Source organism: Haliotis rubra, unplaced genomic scaffold (genome assembly GCF_003918875.1).
Source record: "Haliotis rubra isolate DU_JTF1 unplaced genomic scaffold, ASM391887v1 Scf329, whole genome shotgun sequence".
Taxonomy (NCBI): domain Eukaryota; kingdom Metazoa; phylum Mollusca; class Gastropoda; order Lepetellida; family Haliotidae; genus Haliotis; species Haliotis rubra.
The window spans coordinates 46488-70331 of record NW_025767001.1 but is presented as its reverse complement, the minus strand read 5'-3'; the positions used below and the strand labels follow the sequence as shown (position 1 = coordinate 70331).

The 23844-nt window shown below is 42.0% G+C and overlaps 1 protein-coding gene across 1 annotated transcript; it reads right to left on the bottom strand.

Annotated features, from left to right (window-relative positions):
- Window positions 1-5742: 5742 nt before the first annotated feature.
- On the bottom strand, window positions 5743-18563 carry LOC124284076 (blastula protease 10-like). Its single transcript, XM_046720132.1, has 4 exons — window positions 18295-18563; window positions 11888-12058; window positions 7001-7142; window positions 5743-6105 (listed from the first exon to the last, which is right to left on the bottom strand). The coding sequence occupies exons 1-4, from the start codon at window positions 18364-18366 to the stop codon at window positions 5855-5857; spliced, it is 636 nt and encodes a 211-aa protein (XP_046576088.1). The 5' UTR covers window positions 18367-18563; the 3' UTR covers window positions 5743-5854.
- Between the last annotated feature and the right edge of the window lie 5281 nt (window positions 18564-23844).

Sequence of the window (23844 nt, the reverse complement as noted above, 5' to 3'; positions counted from 1 at the left end):
ATCTGCACGTACAGCTAAATTGCAGGTATTTCTTGGCGCTCCAAGAAAGATAAGACAAGCCCTGCTCTGTACTGTGTATACTTCCTGGTGTTTACTTGTGCTCCATAAGCCAGAGCAATAAGACAACACTGGTTGGACTAAACTTGAATATAATGTTGTAAAAACGTTAAAATGCATAACTCCCAGGGAATAGAATTTGTGAGTTAAGAAGCCCAATGCTCTCGAAGCTGATTTAACAAGTTCTTTCACGGCGTAGGTCACAGTTACAGTGCATCCAAAATCCAAGGTAACGGTATCTGTCCAGTATTGTGTCCCCGCAGAAAAAAATCCCGCTATATTGACGCCCGCCTTTTCCTCTGAAATGAACATTTGTCTTCTTTGCGTTTACAGTTATTCTCCATTTGCGTGGCCTCGTGCCGAGAGTGTCGAGCAAAATCTGTCAGGTTTATGCATCCTGACTTAACAGTACTATATTGTCAGCGTATAAAAGTACGGCAACATTGATGTCGTCGATCTGAATTCCACAGTTGTTCCCCTTGAGTTAATTTGCTAGATCGTTAATGTAAATTGCAAACAGAGTAGGAGAGAGCGTACAACCTTGTGTCACGCCATTATTAACAGGGAATATATCTGTTTCGTACTCGATGACTTGGACACTGCAGAGGACGTCGTCATACAGAGATTTCACAGCTTGAAGAATGTTCCCAGAGATACCATTTTCCATAAGTTTGAACCAAAGTAAATCCCTGAATGCCTTCTTAAAATTAATAAAACAAGCGAATTTAGATGTTTTCATATTTTCTCTGTTATTAACAATGCTATATAAACTGTAAACATGGTCAAGGCAAGACCGTCCTTTTCAAAATCCGTTTTGTTCATCAACAAGCAGGTTCTGTGACTCTAGGTACATTCATAACCTCTGGTTTATAACATCACTATGGTAGTAAATTACAAATATTGTGTGACAGTACAAATTCTGAGTCAGGGTAATAGAAGAGTAGTATATATAATTCAGTGTTCCACCTGTATTGATATGACCCACTGCAGAGAGCAAACCTAACGAGTAGTTATATTAGATCATAGATATACCTGAAGCTTAAAGGTCACATGCAACCAAAAAATCAAACATAATTAAAACACAATTATCACTTCTTCATGACATATGATATGCATTGCTGATTATGAAAAAACAAATAAACAAAATTATAAGCGTATAATCGCAAATCAAAAGTGCAATATTTTGTACTTGGGTTTACCTCCCTCGAAACGAAGCAGCCGGGATACCGAACCCAGTCAGAGCGGGTGGGTGTGCACTCAAGTGTAACGGTTGGTTCATTAGCAGATGCCGCCTTCACGGCTCATTGTGTGTGTATATATAGAGATGTTGGGTTTTGTAAATACATGCTCATTTTTTGTGTATAACATTTTGCAGTCAACAGACATCATAACATGTCATGTGTTCAAGTATCACACCTGCCTGTCTGTGTAATTACATAATGTGACAGAGACCGAACTCGGGCCATAAACAATGCGTTTTGTTTATGGTGTATAGCCTGATTGGTGTTAAGTTCGAATTGCATGTGGTCAGTGATAGCAGCTGTGTATTGAATATTGTCATTAGCAGACAGGCAGGCAGACACACAGGTGTCAATAAAACAAGACATTGAGTTTTGTCTGTGACAACGACATATCTATTTCACAGTTAGAAATTCTGTCAACGCTAAATAATGACATTGCTTTTAAGTATCGAACTGAGAAAGTGACTCGGTAAGAAGAACGTGTGGTGAAATAGACAAATGAAATTATATAAACAGTTAATTTACTGTCATAACATATAAAAAGCTCGCGCCTGTGAGATATCAACAAAACATTAGAAAAATAGCTCACACCAAAGCCTTCACCGAGTATTCACCCGACAACCCGCTTCCAAGCTGCGCGAACCTATTTACTTGCGCACGTGCTATGAGCGCAGCCCAGCTGTTGAAACCCGTTTTCCCCAGAAAAGTCTGGGGAAAATTAGTGAAACGTTTGAACTCCGATTTCGCGCGGTTTTTTTCATCGCGTTATTTTTCAACTTTATAAGTTGAATTTGCATTTTTGACGATTTGTTTCGGTATGTCCACACCGAAAGGTATCAGAATCTGCAAAGTTGTGTTTTACGTTGCATGTGACCTTTAAGCTAAACGTCCAAGTTACCTTGTTTGCATCTTACCTACCCGAGCAAAAGAATGTCCGATCCATATGCATCAAGAAACAGATCCGCAAGGAGAGCACACGTCTTTGTCTCACCGCCAAACTTCCGGGTAAGTTACCTAAGTTTATTTTTAAATTTAAATTTCCCTATTGAAAATATTGCGAAAAAAACGGAACATGTGTGTTGGGCCACACTTCAAGCTCTTTGTTTGTTTTAGGCATTTTAACTATTTAATGTTGCCAATTTCTTAATCGATATCAATTCAATTTTATCCATTTCCACCAGGCAGTGAGAGCACATCTGAAGGGTTTCCAGAAAAGTCTGCTTCAACATATACTGCCAGTGTTTCACAAAAATGCCAATAGTGATACAATGGATATTGAACGATTCAAATTGCATCAATATGAGCAGTATGTATTTAAACTGCTCCTAAGAAAATAGCCTGTCCCGTCGTCTATAAAGATTAATTTTCAAAAATGGATTTCTTTTCTTTGTCCTTGTTTCCTTTTTGTTTCTTGGCATTCAGTATTATGATATTATTCTGCCAGTGTTATATTTCGACTGAATTTCAACACAAGATACATTTACATGTTTTTCCAGTTGAACAGGCGGTTCTTTGCGACTGGCTGCATTGTCGATCGTTTCTGTCTCTTGCAGCTATTTTGCATCTTTCTTAGACGAGCGATTGTAATATACAATAAACTACGTATAAATCGAATACGCTTATAACGAACTGTGGTTCCATTGATTTCTGATGTGATTGAGAGTTGAAGGAAATGCACTTTTGAATAAGTAAAATGTCTAAATTTATAATATCCCGAAAATGGAACATATGTGTTGGGCCTAACTGCAAACTCTCTTTGTTGTTGTGCACGTTTTACTGCGTGTTTATCATCATAGGATATTATTTATATAGAGCACATATCCACGCACTAGTACATGCTCAAGGAGCTGTTTTTTCCCTCGATCATTGGATGTCAATCTCAACGGCACACCATATTATCAATCTCAACTCCCTGGGGATTATACAACTCTTGCAGCCACTAGGCGCACCAAGCGGCTTTCCCATGCTTACGAGGTAGCCATTCACAGCTAGGAGGACTGAGACAGTCACAGTACTTTGTCCAAGTTTACTGCACGTTGCTGTACCCGCATCTAGGTGTTTTCACGTATTCATGTGGCCACCATCTGGTCATTTACCAACGGATTCGTGGGTTGTTTTAAGTGCACAGGGTTGTGTACTGTGTGATCAATTGCTTCGTCCATATCAAAGACGTAAGTACGTCCTTGGTCGATATTAATTTGACACAACAAACACACAGTATGAAATACAACGCTGTGACGGTTCCGTTTCAGACGGGGCGGTGGGTAGTTTCGAAGATCCCCGAATCCCCATATGGGTACAATTTGTGAAGCCCATTTCTGGTGTCCCCCGCCGTGATGTTGCTGGAATATTGCTAAAAGCGGCGTAAATCCAAACTCAGTCAGTCTGTTTCAGACATTGCCCTGGTTGTTCATGAGGAGTTAAGTGACTCGGTGTCAAACCTTCCGAGTAGTTGAAGGTGTGGTGAATGAAAAAAATATTTCTTTCAAAGAACTGTGTCACTGTTTTTTTTCAAAGTTTCTAGTCGCAGCGAACGATGAAGTGTTTCGTGTTTTGTGTGGTCGCAGTGTCTCAGAGAAAGGGCAATGATGATGTACAATTACGACTATGATGAGGTCAAGCTAAAATTAACCATAATTTTGGTTGTTGTGGACTCAAGATGACCTTAATTTCGCAGTTCGTATACGATGACATGTATCAACCAAGTCAGCGAGCCTGACCACCCGATCCGGTTAGCTGCCTCTTACAACATGCATGGGTTGCCGAAGACCAATTCTAGCCCTGGGCCCTGTTCCTCAAAGCGATCGTAGCGCTACGACAGTCGTAACTCCCATACTTTAACATAGATATACGACTGTCGTAGCGCTACGATCGCTTTGAGGAACGGGGCCCTGATCCTTACATGCTCATAACACAGGTAACAGTCTGCATGTCCGCAACGTATTATTATGACATCACTAATGTTAAGTTCTTTTGTTGGTTGTTGTTTAACGCCGCACTCAGCAATATTCCAGCTATATGGCAGCGGTCTGTAAATAATCAAGTCTGAACCAGACAATCCAGTGATCATCATGAGCATAGACTTACGCAGTTGGGATACGATGACATGTGTCAACCAAGTCAGCGAGCCTGATCACCCGATACCGTTAGTCAGCTCTTACGACAAGCATGGGTTGCTGAAGATCAATTCTAACCCGGATATTCACGGGTCACTGGTATCGGTGAGAGCGGTGTAAAGCTAAACTCACTCACTCACTCACTCAGTATACATGCCCCCAATATCAGTAGCAAAGGACCCAGTAGCATCAGTAGCAAAGTCTGCTGGTTACAGGTATATGCAATCTAACAGTGTTGACCATCGTCCTGATAAGGTAATAGGCACAGACCACGTAGAACCACCTCCACAATTCACATGTGTCTCGGTCGTCAGGAAGACCTTACCGTTGGCCTCATAATGATACAGCAAGAAGATGAAATTCAAGATTTCGAAGGGGTTGTCTGGCTTCTCGTTTCCACTCACTGGGCGGTGGGGTAGCTTAGTAGTTAAAGCGTTCGCTCGTCACGTCGAAGACCCGGGTTCGATTCCCAACATGGGTACATTGTGTGAAGCCGCTTTACACCACTATTGCTGGAATATTGCTAAAAGCGGCGTAAAACTAAATTCACTCACTCACTAGAAATCGGCCGAACAGCTGACCAATGCAGGCTTGACCAGTGATCTCCTTACACCACCTATGAATTGTTTGTCTACAGCAGAGTAAATGTTTGCAACTGCCTACAACCGAGACCGCCAGGCATATACTGCACGCGACACACAGTATATATATAATATATTGTGCAAAGCACTTTATTTTCTGTAAACTACAAGTGACATTCCTAAAACAAAGCAAAGGCCAACATCCATTTTGAACCACAGAGAACGTGTAAAAAAAGTAAAAGAAGAAATTTGAATAAGATACAAAAATATCAACATCAGCACTATGCCACCAAGGACATCACATTCAACCGTGATGTTGTAAACTAGCCCTTGGTCCTTGTGAGGGGAGGGCGGTGGGTAGCCTAGTGGTTAAAGCGTTCGCTCGTCACGCCGAGGGCCCGGGTTCGATTCCCCAGATGGGTACAATGTGTGAAGCCCATTTCAGGTGTGCCCCGCCGTTATATTGCTGGAATTTTGCTAAAAGTAGCGTAAAACCATATTTACTCACTCACCCACTCCTTGTAAGGTGAAAAATACAATAATAATAATAGGCCATTTAGATAGCGCCTTTCCACGTCACAGGGATATGCTCAAAGCGCTTCCTCCGCTCAAGTTACAACTATATACAGTGGGCAGGTACGGATGATTGGAAGTCACTTGTAGCGGAGAAATAGATGAGTCTTTAGTCGTGTTTTGAATGTACTTAGGGAAGGAGATGATTTTAACTCGATAGGGAGAGAGTTCCACAGAAAAGCTGCTGCATATGAAAAAGTTCTTGAGTCAAATGATTGGAGATTGTAGCAATAAATACAAATATATGCTTTCTTCCCCTGAACAGTCCCAAGAGCAAGGTCCACATCTACATCAGCTTTAAAATGTTTGCGGGGATGTTATCACCCTTGAAATTAAGAAACAAAGAGCAATTCTTGTCAACAAAATAGAAAGCTGCACAAAAGACGTCAATCCTGCAGACGTACATACACTCAGATATGGTGTCTGAGGTGAGCGTCCCCAGGTGACCCAGTGTGAGCCCGGATGATGACATGCGCACTGACGTCTCGTTGTACCCACAGGCGCCATGAAGGCTTTCTTTGACAGAGACAGCAGCAACTGAAAATCAAAGTATTTATACAGACATGCGAAATATAAATACAAAAGTACAAATACAAATGTACAAGATTCATACACTAGAAAGATGAAACAAGATCAAGTTTCATGCCGAATACATTGTTTCAGTTGCTACATACATACTACGCGCTGTGGTAATCAGAGAATCGGAACTGCAAGAACCCCGGGGTTGCTTACTGGTTAAATCGTTCTCTCGTCACATGGAAGGTCATATTCTACTGCTCGTACGCGTACAGTGTGCAAAACCCATTTTCTCCCCTTCGTGAGGTTGCTGGAATATTTCTGATATAATAGTGAAAAACACTCATTCATTTCATTAGAAACCCGAAACCCGAGTTACAAAACGAAATACTACATATATTCCACTTCCAAGTCCACCCCATTGTACCCATGTGGGAAAGCGAGCCTGGGACTTCGGACTGACGAGCGGACAAGCTACACCACCGCCCCTCAAATGCTTGCCACAAAAGGCGACTATGCTTGTCGTAAGAGGCGACTAACGGGATCGGCTGGTCAGGCTCACTGACTTGGTTGACACATGTCATCTGTTCCCAATTGCGCAGGTCGATGCTCATGCTGTTGATCACTGGATTGTCTGGTCCAGATTCGATTATTTACAGACCGCCGCCATATAGCTGGAATATTGCTGAGTGCGAAGTAAAACTAAACTCATTCACTCACTGTTTACGTGTACACTCGCCCTTTCAACTTCATTTGAGGGGCGGTGGGGTAGCTTGTCCGCTCGTCAGTCCGAAGTCCCAGGCTCGATTTCCCACATGCATATGGTTACAATGTGTGAAGCCCATTCCTGGTGTCCCAAGCCGTGATTTGCGGGTATATTGCTAGTCCCTTACTTTATTTGGAGTTTACAACTTACTGGTCCATGTGGCGTTGAATCCCCGGAAACGGATAGACATATCGCTGGTGAACTTCAGGCGGTAGTAGTTGGAAGGCCTCATGACGTACCAAGACTCCTGACCTGTCAGAGTCACAATGGGACTGCCAGCGGCGTTGAACACCTACAAACGGATACTGGTACACCACAAGTGTAGGCTGGGGCATATATATTGAACAGCATTAACAGAGCAACAGATACATATGCATTTTACGGTCTTTGAGTTATGTACTTGCGTGTGTTCATCTCAATTGGGTATCGTAATTTTCTTTTGACTAACCAAATAAATTATACCCACCTCACTCATTTTTAATTACATGTGATTGTAAAAGTACAATAAAATTTAAATGTTCGTTTACGTGTTTGTTATTTATATTTGATCTATAATACGAGAAACAATAAGAAAGACTGCACGTTGCCAAGTTCATGTGCTGAAATAGAACCTCTCAGTATACCTCAGTTATTTTATCTATCCCCAGTAACCTCCATCTATAGCACATGGGTCTGTTTACTCCAAATTCTAGTAGGTTTGGTGACAGGAACTAATTCACCGGTACGCAAGCTAATTTGACATTTTTGTATGCACGCATGTAAGATGAAATTTATTGATTATTTACAAAAATTCAAGCGTACTTGTACGAAATAGACTTAATAGGAATTGAGTTTTCACATAAATATTTGCGTAATTTACGCACATACGCAGCTTCTCTATACCCCTGCAGTCATTAGCTTTGGTCATATATACTCTCCCAAAAAGAAACGCATCATGAAAATAGCAATTTCATGTAGCAATGAATTAAAACGTGATTCATTTTACAAAAGGTTTTGCTCTGTTTATGAGTCCTATGGTGTTTATGTTTTGAAACATCACAACAAAACGCACCATCCGTAAAATACCCGTATTTAACAGCATGATTTTCAATTTCTGCGTGTAGTGTCACAGAATACACAATTCACATGTAATGCACGTGAAAGTTGGGGATCAGATAGTTTCAATGATGGGTATAAAAGGTTGATCGCTGTCTGTCGATTATTCACTGTATTTGGGATATTGTTGACGAACGCAAAATGCCACGTCTAAGTGAAGCCAACCGTCATATCGCCAGTCTCAAAGTGCATGCATGTTCACCAAAGCACCATTTCACGGCTCTGGGAGAGATATCGCCGGCAGAATGCGGTAGCAGATGCCCCTCGTTGTGGGCGACCTCGAGCGACCACTGCGGCGCAGGATCGCTACATCCGGGTACATCCCCTGCGTCATCGAACAGCTACGGCGACCAGTGCCGCTCGACAAATACCCGGATTGAGGAGGCTTTCTGCACAGACCGTCAGGAACAGGTTGAGAGAGGCTGGTTTACGTGCCAGAAGACCTTATTTTGGCCCTGTGCTTCGACAACAACATCGTTGACATCGAGTTCAATGGTGCACCAACGTTCAGGCCTGGAACCTACCGAATTGGCGTAGAATCTGGTTGAGTGATAAATCACGATTTCTATTGGAACGACGCAATGGAAGAATGCGGGTGTACAGACGTCGACGTGAACTTTTCGCCGACGCTTGCGTTCCCCAGTGGACAGATTCGGCCGGGGAAGTGTTATGATGTGGGGAGAGATCACCTGCCGTAGGAGAAGTGATTTGGTGATGATCCAGGGCAACCTGACAGCTCAACGGTACTGTGACGAAATCCTACGCCCACACCTCCTTCCAATCATTGATCGCCAGAGGGAGTTGTAACAACAGGACAATGCCAGGGCCCACACAGCACGTCACACTAGAGACTTCCTCCAGAACCACAACATCAATGTGCTCCCTCAAGATCACCGGACTTAAACCCGATCGAACATCTGTGGGATGCCCTGGACAGACGGGTGCGACGCCGTAACCCTCAGCCCCAGACACTTCAGCAACTCGCACAGGCACTACAGGCAGAGTGGGCTGCGATTGGGCAACACGAGATTCTGAGACTTATTCGTTCGATGCCGAGGTGGTGCCGTGCAGTTCTGGATGCCCACGGTGGTCACACGAGGTATTGACTTCAGCGCCACCACACGTCTCCATGTGACACTCAAACTGACTTTCCTCGAGTTGGTGCCAAAGACGGATAAGTCTGCATTCCCAGTGTGCAATTTCGCTATATTACATTGACTCATAAAGCCTACAAGATGTTTCAAAATATACATAAAATACGCTACAAAAATACACTTAATAAGCGCAAAGAACACATAACAGGTGTAACCAGTGAGCCAGATGAATTGTGAATCATTGGACGACTCTTCTAACAGGGACAGTCAGTGTCGTCTTAGTTAACGACATGCTGCCTAAACCTAAAATATAGAAATCTGATTTTTATGTACGAAGTTTAAAATTATAATTCATTTGTAAATACCATATCCTTTTGAAACAAGGAAGTGGAATTTCGTGTAACCAGAGTTGTTTGTTGTGTGTCTTTTCACTTTCACACGAGAAAATTCGGATCGTCTGTGAAGTAGGTCATTGTCTGAATTGGTCCATGTATCGGTTTGAGGCTTAACAACGACGACGCATAGACGACACTAAGCGAGTGAAGAACGCTTGGAGAATGTTGTTCCATGTCTGAACCAACGCTTGTCCCAATTCAGCTAACGTAAAAGGCTGACTCTGGGCTTGACGTAAATGTCTCCCCGTTTAATCCCAAACGTGCTCGACAGGTGACAGATCCGGAGAAACAGCTGGCCAGTAGAGTACCAGAATGTTCTGCTGTCTCAGGAAATCTGTCACAACGATAGCGACACGTGGACGGGCACTATATTGCTGAAGCGTGAACGTCTCTGTCCTTGAATGAACGACTGCAATGATCTCATCCCTGTATCGCATACCTGTCAGATTGGCATTGACAATGACGAGTTGTATCCGGCAATGAGATGTGATACCTTACCAGACCATAACACTTTCGCAACCAAACTTTCGAAGTTGAACAACGCACGCGTCAGAATACCGTTCACCTCGCCGTCTGTACACCCTTACCCTGCCATCTGTGCTGTCCAGATGAAATCTCGTGAACATCTCAGTGAACAAAACACCATCCCAATCTTATTTCCTGTACCGTAGATGCTGCCTGCACCAGTCAAGACGTGCCTGTCGGTGACGTTAAAATTTGATGTATTGCAGGCCGTCGGCGCCGGATGTTGTGCTCCCTCTGTCGGTTCCGTATAGTCCAGCGTGCCGTTGTACAAAGCGAACTTAGCGATACGGTGACCGTGACTCCTATATCTTAACATAGACTTAATGTCACCTTAGCGCTAAGGTTGTTTTGTACAACGGCACCCTTGACGTAAGCCATGAATGGTTCGAGCAGTCAAACTGGCAGTCTGGAATCAATTGCTTAGATGGGTCAAGCGAATGTGGTTGTCTTGCTGACGTGGACGGCCGGCCCGGGGCAAATCTCTCGTGTTCCCATTATTTGGAAAATATGATCCTGTTTCGATGGACACCAAAATGTCTGGCCACTTCATTTTGGGCCATTCCAGCCTCCAGCATATCCACGATGATTTTCTGTAAGCCATGGCATGACGTACGCACAGTTTAGGTTGAAATTTAATTAGTTTTTCCACAACGTTCAGAGGCAAGAGAATAATCAAAGGTTTTTCAATTTTCAATATCAGGTGTGTGAACTTCGGGTGTCAAAAAGCATGCAAAAAGTGAGTAAGTTCATTATGCACGTGTCACGCGATACGTGACATCAAATTTCATGCAAAGTGCTTTCCTACATATTTATTTGGGGTTATTTTTACAACTTTTCAAATAACCTTTATTTTATGCACAGTTACTTTTTTCCGTTAGTATATATTGATCAGGTTTGATTAATTTACAACTGTTTGTGATAAATAATGGAAGCATGTTTGTGCCAAAGTCTGCAAACAATGATAACTTCCACAGAGAAAGTATGATCAAAATAGAAGATACTTTCATCTGAGTGGATGATGCATGTCATCGTATCCCTAGTCCGTTGATCGATGCTAAAGATGTCAGTCACTGGATTGTCTGGTCCAGACTCCATTATTTGCAGACCCCCGTCACTGAGCTGTAATATTTGTGAGTGCAGCGTAAAACAATAACAAAACAAATAACAAACAAAAGCACGTGGTTCTGATTCTGGTAAGCTAGATACCAATCAAATAATTGCAGGTGTTGGACAAATAATAACACGAAGACAAAGTCATCAATATCCCCCGCATTGTCAAAATACTCTTCATGCATATTTCTACTAGTTATGACTATGTCATATGTTTTGGCGTGTATATAGCAAAGTGGAAGGAGAGTACAGAAAGGTTTTGAAGTTCTGCTCCAGAAAGGAGCCTACCACCTAATTCAGTCGAAGCCAAACTTGCCATGGAAACGCAAACAATATTTTATGCAGAAATCCAAAACTACAAAAGACACCAGTTCACTACCAGACCTATCTATGTGCCAAGTTAGGTGGAGAAACACTGTGCGCTTTTAAAGAAGACCAACACCAATTTCAGTCGAAATCAAACTTGTTGCCATGTAAACGCAAACAATTTTTTATTCAGAAATCCAAAACTACCGAAAGGCACCATTACACAACCAGATCTGTCTATGTGCCAAGTTTGGTGAAGAAATATTGAACGGTTCTGCTCCGAAAAAGACGAATGTGCACGGACGGACGCACGGAGTCTATTTTAAAACCCGTTATATGTGCTAAAAATTCTTCACATTTACAACCAATATAATTCCACTTTCATGCTTTTGGAACACCAATCTCTAAAATAGCTAACACTGGTAATACAAGCGGACAGCTTAAAGTGTGTTGCCATGTCCTTGTCTATCCTTCTGTGTGGTATCTGGGTCAGAAAGTTTTAGTGTCCTTACCTTTATTACGTCATAATCAAGCTCAAGCTCAATATCCACGAACACAAGGCGGATCAACGTAGTTCCAGCGTCGATGATGTAGGTGCAGTTAAGAAAGTCTGTGTACTGGTTCGGGTAATAAGGGGAGGTAACTGAACCATATGTTCCGGTTCTCTTCTCGCCACAGCCCTCCTTGGAAAATAGAATGAATTAATGTTAAGGGACCGTTGATAATTTATGGCTCGAGGGGTCATGAAGGTTTTAAGGGGGGTCACCCATTTTGTTCTGGGGAGGTGGGGGGTGAGGGGTGGTCAACGATTCTCTACATGACATGGGGATGGGGGTGGGGGGTTCTAACTTCGTACATACATTTTAGGGGTCCATTCACATTGAACATTCTTCTTCACAAAAATCATCATATCACGCTCACACACACGCACGTACGCACGCATGCGCGCACATGATTAAATACGTAGGGGCATCACGGTCCGCAAGTCGATGTGCGGAGTTGCGTTTCTTGGACAGGAAACCTAATGATTGTTCGAACGGTTCGAAACCCGTTTTGCCACCATTATGGTTTGAAAACTGTCAGCATCATACACGTGCTCGTGGTTTTCACCAAAGAGCTAAACTCTTTAGACCTGCATCACTTCAAGCTTGCTTTCCACTTTGTGCCGACACGACGTGCTGTTACTTCAACTTTGTTCAAAGCGGCATAAAATTCAATCAGTCAAATATCAACATAAATTTGAAGTCCACATGTTAGTAGATGTTAGCCTTGAGTATATGTTAACAATAGACCCGATAAGGCCTAGCATATTCAATACAAATTATCGATTCACAAAACACATCCATTGTTCAACCTGGAAGCAGTGTAACCTTACGTATGTGTGTGTGTGTGTGTGTGTGTGTGTGTGCGTGCGTGCGTGCGTGCGTGTGCGTGTGCGTGTGCGTGTGTATATATAAAACCTGGCATGTATCTATGTATAAATAATGCCCACAGTTTAGGTAGAGGGGTGTATTTAACTGACATGTGACTTAAATTAAAGCAACCCCACCATTTCCAAAGTCATTGGAGTCCGTTATGCGACTCCGATTATATCACAAACAATATCATTAACTTAATACACATTCCACAATAACCCCGGTGAATGAATGGTGTAATCAGAGGACGTCACACTATTTTTCAACTTGTCGGGAAAGGAAACAGTTTCAGCAAACAAGGACAGAGGCGTTTGTTGGGACATGAACAATGGTTCACTTCCGTCAATGACAGAAACCTAAGAACAGAAGTTGTCCCAGGAAAACACAGGATTGTTGGGGAATGACAATAGTTGGTCACGGAGAAGGACAGAGAAATAAGTTGGTGAAAGGACAATAGTTGGTCACGGAGAAGGACAGCGAAATATGTTGGAGATATTACAATAGTTGATCACGGAGAAGAAGAGAAATAGAGAAATAAAATTACAATTATTGTTACGGAGAAGGACAGAGAGAAATAGGGTTGGTGAAAGGAGAAGAAGGACAGAGAAATAAAGTAGTTGGAAATTACAAAAAATAAGGACAATAGTTGGTCACGGAGAAGGACAGAGAAATAAGTTGGTGAAAGGACAATAGTTGGTCACGGAGAAGGACAGAGAAATAAGTTGGTGAAAGGACAATAGTTGGTCACGGAGAAGGACAGAGAAATAAGTTGGTGAAAGGACAATAGTTGGTCACGGAGAAGGACAGAGAAATAAGTTGGAGAAGGAAAGGACAATTTCAGCTAAATATTATTAATGGGATCTTATATACATGGTTTTTTTCAGTAACTGGTGGTTTTATGTACAAAAATGAAGTTTATTAGATATTTCCGTAGGCGAAAATTAAATCCTCAAGATATTTAATCTGATCCACAAGGTATTGGCAAATGATCACATTTGCTGAAACGTAAGCTATCATATCGAATGGGTTCGTTGTTGCCTAACACCTTTTCAAATAACCTTTACTTTATGCAATTTTATGTTATGCACAGTTACTTTTCTCCGTTAATATATATTGATCGAGCTTGACTAATAAGTGTTTGTGATTAACTATGGAAGCATATTTGCGCCACAGTCTGCAAACAATGATCACCTTCACAGAGAAAGTATGATCAAATAGAAGATAGTTTCAACTAAGTGGATGATGCACAAATGGCACCAGGAGTGGTGAAGTTATGTCCTATACTTTTGACCTGTGACACTTCCATGGACTTGTATCGTCATCCAGAAAGATGACATCTTGCCCAATGTGTGTGCAGATGACACCACGGGTAGGGCAATGTTGTTGTATGGATAGTAATCACCTGAGACTGTGTCATGAATAAAATGGACAGTGCTGCCATCATATATCATTAGCGACCCACTTCCAAAGTGATCATGCTCTATGACGTTAATGCCTTTGTTAGAACGTCTCAGAGGTCATGGATGGTGGCTGGTGTCGAATTGTAATGGCATTTTATGTAAAATTAACCTTTGTGTTGGATAGAATCTTTAAATGTTTGAAATAGTTAGTTTTTATAATCAACTTTTGACAACTTGCAAATGTTTTACTGTCCTTTGTGACAGATGCTTCTTATAGCTAACAACCCGTGAATATCCGGGTTAGAATTGGTCTTCAGAAACCTATGCTTGTCGTAAGAGGTGACTAACGGGATCGGGTAGTCAGGCTCGCTGACTTGGTTGACACATGTCATCGTATCCCAAATGCTCAGATCGATGCTCATGTTGTTGATCACTGGATTGTAAATGATCGTGTCTGGACCAGACAGACTGCCGTCAAATAGCTGGGATATTGCTGGGTGTGGCGTAACACTAACTTACTAACTCACTCTTATAGTTAACCTAACTCTTCTCGTCACTGTATAACTGAGATATGGCCGATCTTAAATCTTAACTCACTAACTCACCCCTCCAAAGTCATGGACGTCGAGAGTGAACCTCGACATCATTACGATCATTATTTAATTTGCACTTAGGTTAACAGAGAGGACGTAGCTCAGTCGGGCAAACCACCAGACGCGCGGTTGTTCAATACTCGGTTATCTTAACCGCCGGTTAACTCCTAACGGCCGGTTAAATCCTTAACCGGCTGTTAGGTAACCGAACGTTTAATATGCGTTGTTCAAAACATGGTTAGTCATGCCGTTAGCTAACGTCGCCGTAAAAGTTTAATAGTGTGGTTAACGTCACTGGTTAGCTTTCATATATCTCACAATTCCGTTTTCTGTTTACTTCCGGATTACCAAAAATGGAATCGCGAAATGTCGCCTGCACCCCAAGGAAAAGGAGAAGTCGAAATTTCTCTGCTGACGATGAGAATGTAATCCAGTCAATGGTTGAGACCAACTCTATAGTTTATCATAGGCATGCGAATGTCGTAGCGCTACGAACGCTTGTATTGGAACACAAGGTTCCAGACGTTTGCATATATATTTCAAAGACATATGATTCCAGCTCTGTGTGGGACTTACTTCAATTCCGACAACAGAAAAGACATTTTAATGAGAAACTATAGCACAGCTTTACATAAAATATGATGAATCCATGAAAACACATGTAATATTAATAGTAGAAGCATGTTTTCAGTGGATAGAATATTTACAACTATTACATACAGGAGTTACGCTTAGACGGCTACAGTCTTAATGAATCCTGAATTCCCACAAGACCTATCGCTCACTTTTCACTCCTTAAATTGTCATGACTGTATGGCCAAGTCATTAAGATGCTATCAATATCATTTATTAATTATTTGCCAAGTCTGTCAAAACTTGTAATGTATGAACACACATTGCCAAATCTTTTAACATCAAACAATATAGATGTTGTGACAATAATACCATTAGCTTTTTATCTGAAATATGCATTCAATGCCAATAGAAACTTAATATGTTACTAGCACCACGTGAAAGTAATCAAACTGTAATTGTACTATAGGCCCCAGGGCCAACACTGCTGAATAAAATCGATCTATTATTCGACCTTACTGTTGACAGGAATCTCATGAATAAAACTGTGCAATATCGTCATTATCTGAACGCCTTCACAGACGCATATTCTGGAAAGATGTCTTGAAAAACATGAAGCTGCGTCTAATTTATAGATGAACATATTTTCCTCGCTACTCATTAACCAGATGAACCTTCATTTAGTTCAATTCACAAGTGACTGCAGAAAATGCATAATTTTTTTTAATGACTTCAAGGTCGGAAAACATGTATCATATTTCATAAGTGTATTATAGAACGCTGCGACGATTCGGCAGAGAAATACTATTGTGCCATTGTATTCCTTATATAAAATACATCAGTGTACAACATTAGCATTCAGATATTGTTATAAAATAAGTTAAAACTACGGTACTCGAATCCGGGTCGGGTACTGCTGGAATCGAGTCCTATTTCTAGGAATCGGGTACCCGGAAAGGGAGAGAGCTCTGTAATGACAAGGGCAGACAATAGCTTGTCTTTTTCGTTTTTGACGTAACACACGTTTACATCATTGAGTGAGTGAGTGAGTTTAGTTTTACGCCGCACTCAGCAATATTCCAGCTATATGGCGGCGGTCTGTAAATAATCAAGTCTGGACGAGACAATCTAGTGATAAACAACATGAGCATCGATGTGGATACGATGACATGTGTCAACCAAGTCAGCGAGTCTGACCACCCGATCCCGTTAGTCGCCTCTTACGACAAGCATGGGTTACTGAAGATCAGTATTCTAACCCGGAAATTCACGGGTTTTTACATCATTGGTATTGTCCGATTAATGGAGCATAGTTTTAATCACTGTAATTTATCTATGCATATGAGTAGTTAAGTTACAGTAGCAGCAGGAACGAAACGTTCGTTGTTATAACAAGGAGCGTAAGTAATGGTGTTACTCTCTATATTGGTTAAACAGACGTAAATTAAATAGCTTGAGGTCAGTTTTAATGTCTTATTACCACTTTTTCAAATTTCTATAATAGTCTCTGTCAAATCGTGATTGAATATTCAGAGGTTGACCCGAATGTATTTCTTACATTTCCGGGTACTCGATTCTGATTCGGGTAAGTACATGCGGGTACTCGATTCCATTTTTTCCTACTCGTCCCAGCCCTACTGAATTCCTCATACATTTTAGAATCTAATTACAACTGGTTTTTGTCACCAATACCAAGTGTCTAGATAAACTGAAACGAAAGATATTGGGGGTGGAAACAAATGCTGTGCTCGAAAGACATTAACACCTGTTCGAAATGTAAACAAAGAAAATTTCAGACTTTATACTGTGTAGCATTTTCTCAAATTTTCAGACACCCATTTGCATGGAAAGAGCATAGTAGCAAGAAATAGGAAATTAAAAATAGATACAATACAGGAATGTGATATGTTTATACGAAACTGTCAAGTTTCTGTGCAGCGTGACGCCATGACTGACGCAAAATCATGCAGAACGACAACGGTAATAATCAACATTTCTGGCCGCTTCTTCTCTTTCTTAAAATGAAAACGATAAAAACATGTAACAATACACAGATAGTCAGAAATTCACACATTTAGTGTAGTAAAACATATATAAAGTGTTAAAAGATGAAACGTAGGCATCATGTTCTTGTAAAACATGTATTTTAGTTCCTATGAAGTGCATAGTTACAGTTTCGTATGTAACTCTTCGTCAGAATAATTTCCAGGATCGACGTCCAGTCCACGATACACCTTATCCTTTCTTTGCTGAACTGGCCTCATGAAAGCAGTGTTGGCCATGAACGCCATTTGCGAGTTAATCACACTGTTAAAAAGTTAGCGGCGGTCCTTAGGTGTGTTAACTTAACGTCACGTTAACAACCTGTTTAAAGTTAACAGAGTTTTGAACAACAAGATAACCCTCTGTTATTAGTTAACGGTCGGTTAAATGTACTTAACGGCTGGTTAAAAGATAACCGAGTTTTTAAAAACCGGGCCCAGAAGGGTATGAGTTCGCTTCAGACTAATACTGTGCCAGAGAAGATTGGGCGCTGAGGTTTAGAGTACCCGCAGAAACAGTTTTAAGGTGGAGGTAAGAACAACATTCAGGTTTGGAAAATAACTCTGATCGGAGATAAAAAAGTCCTGTAGCAAGGACGAAAGTAAGCTGAAGATTAGGGTAATGGAGCAAGACATTGATAAACTGGAATATACACAGTATAGCTAAGCTTGAAAAAGGAAGGTAAGAAAACGCAGGGCAGGGTCATTCCATTTTTTTGGTCATTCCATTCAGATCAGACGGTACAATAGTATAATTGAGGCACATTCAAATCATATATTGTAATACATGTCAATCAGATAAAACCCAAATGATTCCCGATCCTTTCTCAACCTGTATGCTGTTTTCAAAACATGTCACAATACCGTCTTGTATTCGATAGTGTTTTGGCACCTACCTGACGAGTGATGTTTATCATCATATAAAGGCAGATGTGAGACATGACGGATTGAATAAACGTTGATCTCATTTTCTCCTCAACACTCAACTGGAGTTCTGCAAATTTTCTTGAGTTATACCGCTCCCAGCTTGTTTTGACAACCAGTCTAAAAATAATAAGCTCTTAATTCAGCCTGCTTGCAGAAAGACAAGAAGCCAGTTGCTTGAAATCGTCTCAGGAACGACTGAAGAACATATGTTTGAGAGTGTCACCAAGTGTAATGCATTAGGTTTCAAAAGAACCGTTACGTGTTATTATACATCATGTAGGCCTACTCTTAAAACGTTTCTCGAGTATCTGAATTCAGCACATAACAATAATGAAAGACAGCGTGGTGTCATTTTTAGCTTATAAATATATCTTAACGGTAATGAACCTTTCTTCACATCTTCAAATCATTGTTACAATGCCTGGTCCTCCTCATGAAAGGAATTACAAAGTGATTGATGGCCCTGACGGATTAGGCCTTTGTACAGTTAGAGAAGGGCCGTCTTTGAAGTGGAAACAATTTTTAATATATCAACTGCCTTCACGCATGTATTCTCAAAATATAATATATGTGTCCGAAAGGTAAAATATTGATAAAAAATAATTGCGTCATTTACAATTTTAATAGGAGTAACTATTACAATTAGTTCCGGGTTGTTATGAAGTGTGTATTTTCCACAAACCGTGGACACAATTAGTTTTTGTTTTGAAAATTTGAATTCTTTTTTAAACATAATTATCAAAATTAATTGAACATAATTGCAGTCGCCTTTCAATAGTATGTATGTTTTTGCAACGGCAAGAAACATTAAATTTATCGATCGACAAATAGCGACTATGATTGGATTAAGGACGTCCCAGGAAGTGACTTCGCAGTTTGAATGGATATTCCTGGAAACACACTCTGAAGAGAATCGATTTTCACCATGTCAAGTTTGTTTGACAGCTTGCAGATGATCATAATACTTTAGGGGTTGCTCAGACTGTTTACTGGCTATTGAAGCATAGGTTTCGTTAAGTTCAGATCTTGGGACAAGTTTTGGGGCATCTGTAAAACTAATGTTTTGGGTGAATTTGATCTTGTTAATCTCCATCTACTGTCGAACCCTCTTTAAAGAAATATGGGTCGTCGCCTGGTCAGTTGGTGCATGTTTTAAAAATACTGTCAGAATCTTCTGTTGTATGTGTCTTCTCACCACAGTTAGCACGCACAACAGACAGTGTGCAAGTGTTTACACATCATGGTCATGCATTTGCAGCATCTTATATAATTAGCAGATTTGAAATGTCGGTGTCGACACTGATGTTACAGTAACCTGCCATTAGATATTTTAGATCATTTGGAGATGAACAGGAGAACTGATAGATATTGGTTTATGGGTTCCATTGTTTTTACGGTTCGGTTAACGTAGATTGCATCTTGATCCTTCATTTCCAGAGAGTACCGACATCAATCAACAATCATCTTAATACCATGCTAAAACTAAGTGCGTCTCCAACTTGCAGCACCAAGGATACTCCGATGATATACTCCAGCAGAAAACTAAAGAGTTCGTTCTCCTACAAGATTGGGCCATGAGCCACCGCCTTCTTGACATTGGATTCTAGGCAAAGAACAATCTAGGAAATGATGCATCTGAAAATCCATTAAACAATTTTAATGTAGTTTATTGTATAATGTATGCACATAGTGTTTCGTAGTTCCGCGGGGAACTGCACGCGTACTTCTAATGGACATGTAACATATTTACTTTCTTCCAATACTATATTTATGTTAGTCTGTTTACATTGGAATTTGTTTAGTATTTTTAATTGTCTGCGGTGTGCAGTGTAGAATGCAAAGAGGAAATATTTTGTAACCATGGCGTGGGTGGGTGGAAACGTTTCTACCTGCTAACATGAAACACGGGAAAAATTTGCCGACGTGACACCATCCAGTGGTGGATGTTTCAAGTCCAAATATCATCAGTTTGTCTGAATCATTCAAATCTTTGTGCGTTTCCAAATCGTGTTTACTTGAATTTCTGAACAATCAGTAAGCTTGGATGTCCTGATTTAACTGATATACTACGCAAGGAGGCGTACAACAAGGAATCAAACAATAAGCCCAATGATATATACTTTTAAAAATGTAGGGGATCTTCATTTTGTATTTACGATTGAAAAAACTGGGAGATATATTGGAGCCAATCGATTTGCGTATGATAATAATGAATGTTTAGAGAGTTCATCACCACTTGCACTTCCTTATGACCATAGTTGTTTGTATTAGTAATAGATCTGGAAAGATGATTGGTGTGTGACGTGAAATTTGCATGTGTTAGATTTTTATTTGAAAAATCTAAAAAAAACCCGCCAACAACAACAACAAAAAAACAAACCAAAACCCAAACCAAAACAACAACAACAACAACAACAACAACAACAACAACAACAACAACAACAACAACAACAAAACAAACAAAAACAACATCATAAGACACATCCCAAAACAAAACAGAGCAGAGCAAAACAAAAGATAGCAAACCCGGCTAGAAACAAACAACTGTGTGGTGCATGGTGATTGTCAAAATGAATTGTCTAGATTTATCGACCTTCTTGAAAGAAGTCAAAATCAAGAATTACACCCCCTATGCACGTATTGGGGCTTCTGCGTTGTGCACGTGCACCCCATGCGTTGTGTGAATATGTACAGATTAAGGTGCGAGTGGGTAAATTGGTATGGGTTTCGATCATTATTCCAGTCAATGAAGGTCTCAGACCTTTTCCACTTTGGTAAAACTTTTATACTCCGTTGTTGCATTATTTCTGTTGACCGCCTCCGTGGTGTAGTGGTTAGAGCGTCTGCCCGGAGAGCGGAAGGTCGCGGGTTCGATCCCCGACCGCGTCATACCAAAAAGAAGTTAAAATATGGTACTTGTTGGTCCCTGCATGGCGCTCGCCATTAATGGGTACAACAAGGACTGGTCGGCTCGGAGTCAGTATAATGTGTCTGAGTGGGGTATTCATGCTTCACTGCGGCATGGTATCTCAGTGGGCTAGCACTATAAAACCAGCTTCAGTCTGGGCTAGTACAAGCAGCCGCACATACACATATACATGCATGCACGTCGACATATGAGCGAAATATTCTCAAGCACGGCGTAAAACCCAATTTCACCTCACCTGACCTCACCTCATTATATCTCTCACATCAATGATGAATTCAGTCACTTTTGTCAAACTTGCAGTATGTTTAATATATCTGTTCCATCAGTGGCATTGCAAATTAAATCGAACATTGGTGGCACAATTGTGATAGCTATTTGTTGTAGCTACATGAAAAGGAGAACATATATATATATATGTATTTGTCTTTAGGTTTCATTTAGTGTATTGCTGAGTCATCCTGTCAGTTTCGGAAATAACAATTTCAGATTTCCATTCCCCATATATACAGCTAAGAAAAGTTCTTCCGGGGTAAATTCAAACAATCCTGATCGTTCGCAACAGCGTAGGGATGGATTAGCTTCAGTAAACAAGTGATAACAAAGAGAAAAACTGTAGGGTGCGCCATGTAAATATATTAAGAAGCTATTCATCGTCATTATCAATCTTTAAACAGGTTTAGTCAAGTCATCTACATTGCATCACTTGTGAACCAGGTGACCACGAATGCGTATCTGTGTGATGTGAACTATGTACATCATCGATACTTGTTATTGACTGAGAGATGGTAACTAATTAGAATGGGATCCACAAAAGTACCTGCTTTGTCTTGCCCTTTTCTGTCTATATTTACCTCCCTAGTTAGATGGTAAGTGGTGGGAAAGGCGAGATATTGTGTCGATACAGAATTGTTTGTTTGAGTTTTTTCCCCCGCAACTCAACATTTCCAACTGTATTCTAACAAGGAAGGTATAGGCTAGAAGGGACCAAATCCAGCCTGGGATAGGAGGGATCTACTTTAGCCCTGAATTCATTGGGGACCAGACTGGAAATCGCCCGGAAGGCATGGGCTAGAAGAGACCTGTTCGAGCCCGGAAGGCATGGGCTAGTAGGGGCCTGTTCTAGCCCGGGGGGAATGGGCTAGAAGAGACCTGTTCCAGCCCGGAAGGCATGGGCTAGTAGGGATCTGTTCTAGCCCGGGGAGAATGGGCTGGTAGGGACCTGGTCTAGCCTGGGGGGAATTGGCTAGTAGGGATCTGTTCTAGCCCGGGGGGAATGAGCTAGTAGGGACCTGGTCTAGCCCGGGGGAATTGGCTAGTAGGGATCTGTTCTAGCCCGGGGAATGGGCTAGTAGGGATCTGTTCTAGCCTGGGGATGGGCTAATAGGGACCTGTTCTAGCCCGGGGAATTGGCTAGTAGGGATCTGTTCTAGCCCGGGGGAATGAGCTAGTAGGGACCTGGTCTAGCCTGGGGAATTGGCTAGTAGGGATCTGTTCTAGCCTGGGGGAATGGGCTAGTAGGGATCTGTTCTAGCCAGGGGATGGGCTAATAGGGACCTGTTCTAGCCCGGGGAATTGGCTAGTAGGGATCTGTTCTAGCCCGGGGAATGGGCTAGTAGGGATCTGTTCTAGCCCGGGGAATGGGCTAGTAGGGATCTGTTCTAGCCCGGGGGGAATGGGCTAGTAGGGATCTGTTCTAGCCCGGGGGGAATGGGCTAGTAGGGATCTGTTCTAGCCCGGGGGGAATGGGCTAGGAGGGAACTGTTATAGCCCCGGGGAATGGGCTAGTAGGGGATCTGTTCTAGCCCGGGGAATGGGCTAGTAGGGACCTGGTCTAGCCCGGGGGAATGGGCTAGTAGGGATCTGTTCTAGCCCGGGGGGAATGGGCTAGTAGGGACCTGTTCTAGCCCGGGGGGAGCTCAATTGGCTAGTAGGGATCTGTTCTAGCCCTGGGGGAATGGGCTAGTAGGGACCTGGTCTAGCCCGGGGAATGGCTAGGAGATCTGTTCTAGCCAGGGGAATGGGCTAGGGATCTGTTCTAGCCAGGGGAATGGGCTAGTAGGGATCTGTTCTAGCCCGGGGAATGGGCTAATAGGGAATGTTCTAGCTAGGGGAATTGGCTAGGGATCTGTTCTTGCCCGGGGGAATGGGCCCTGTTCTAGCCGGGGGAATGGGCTAGTAGGGATCTGTTCTAGCCCGGGGGGAATGGGCTAGTAGGGATCTGTTCTAGCCCGGGGAATGGGCTAGGGATCTGTTCCCAGGGGGAATGGGCTGTAGGGATCTGTTCTAGCCCGGGGGAATGGGCTAGTAGGGACCTGAGCCCTGTTCTAGCCTGGGGATCTGTTCTAGCCCGGGGAATGGTAGGGATCTGTTCTAGCCTGGTCTAGCCCACCCGGGGAATGGGCTAGTAGGGACCTGTTCTAGCCCGGGGGAATGGGCTAGTAGGGATCTGTTCTAGCCCGGGGAATGGGCTAGTAGGGACCTGTTCTAGCCCGGGGAATGGGCTAGTAGGGATCTGTTCTAGCCAGGGGAATGGGCTGTAGGGATCTGTTCTAGCCCGGGGGAATGGGCTAGTAGGGATCTGTTCTAGCCC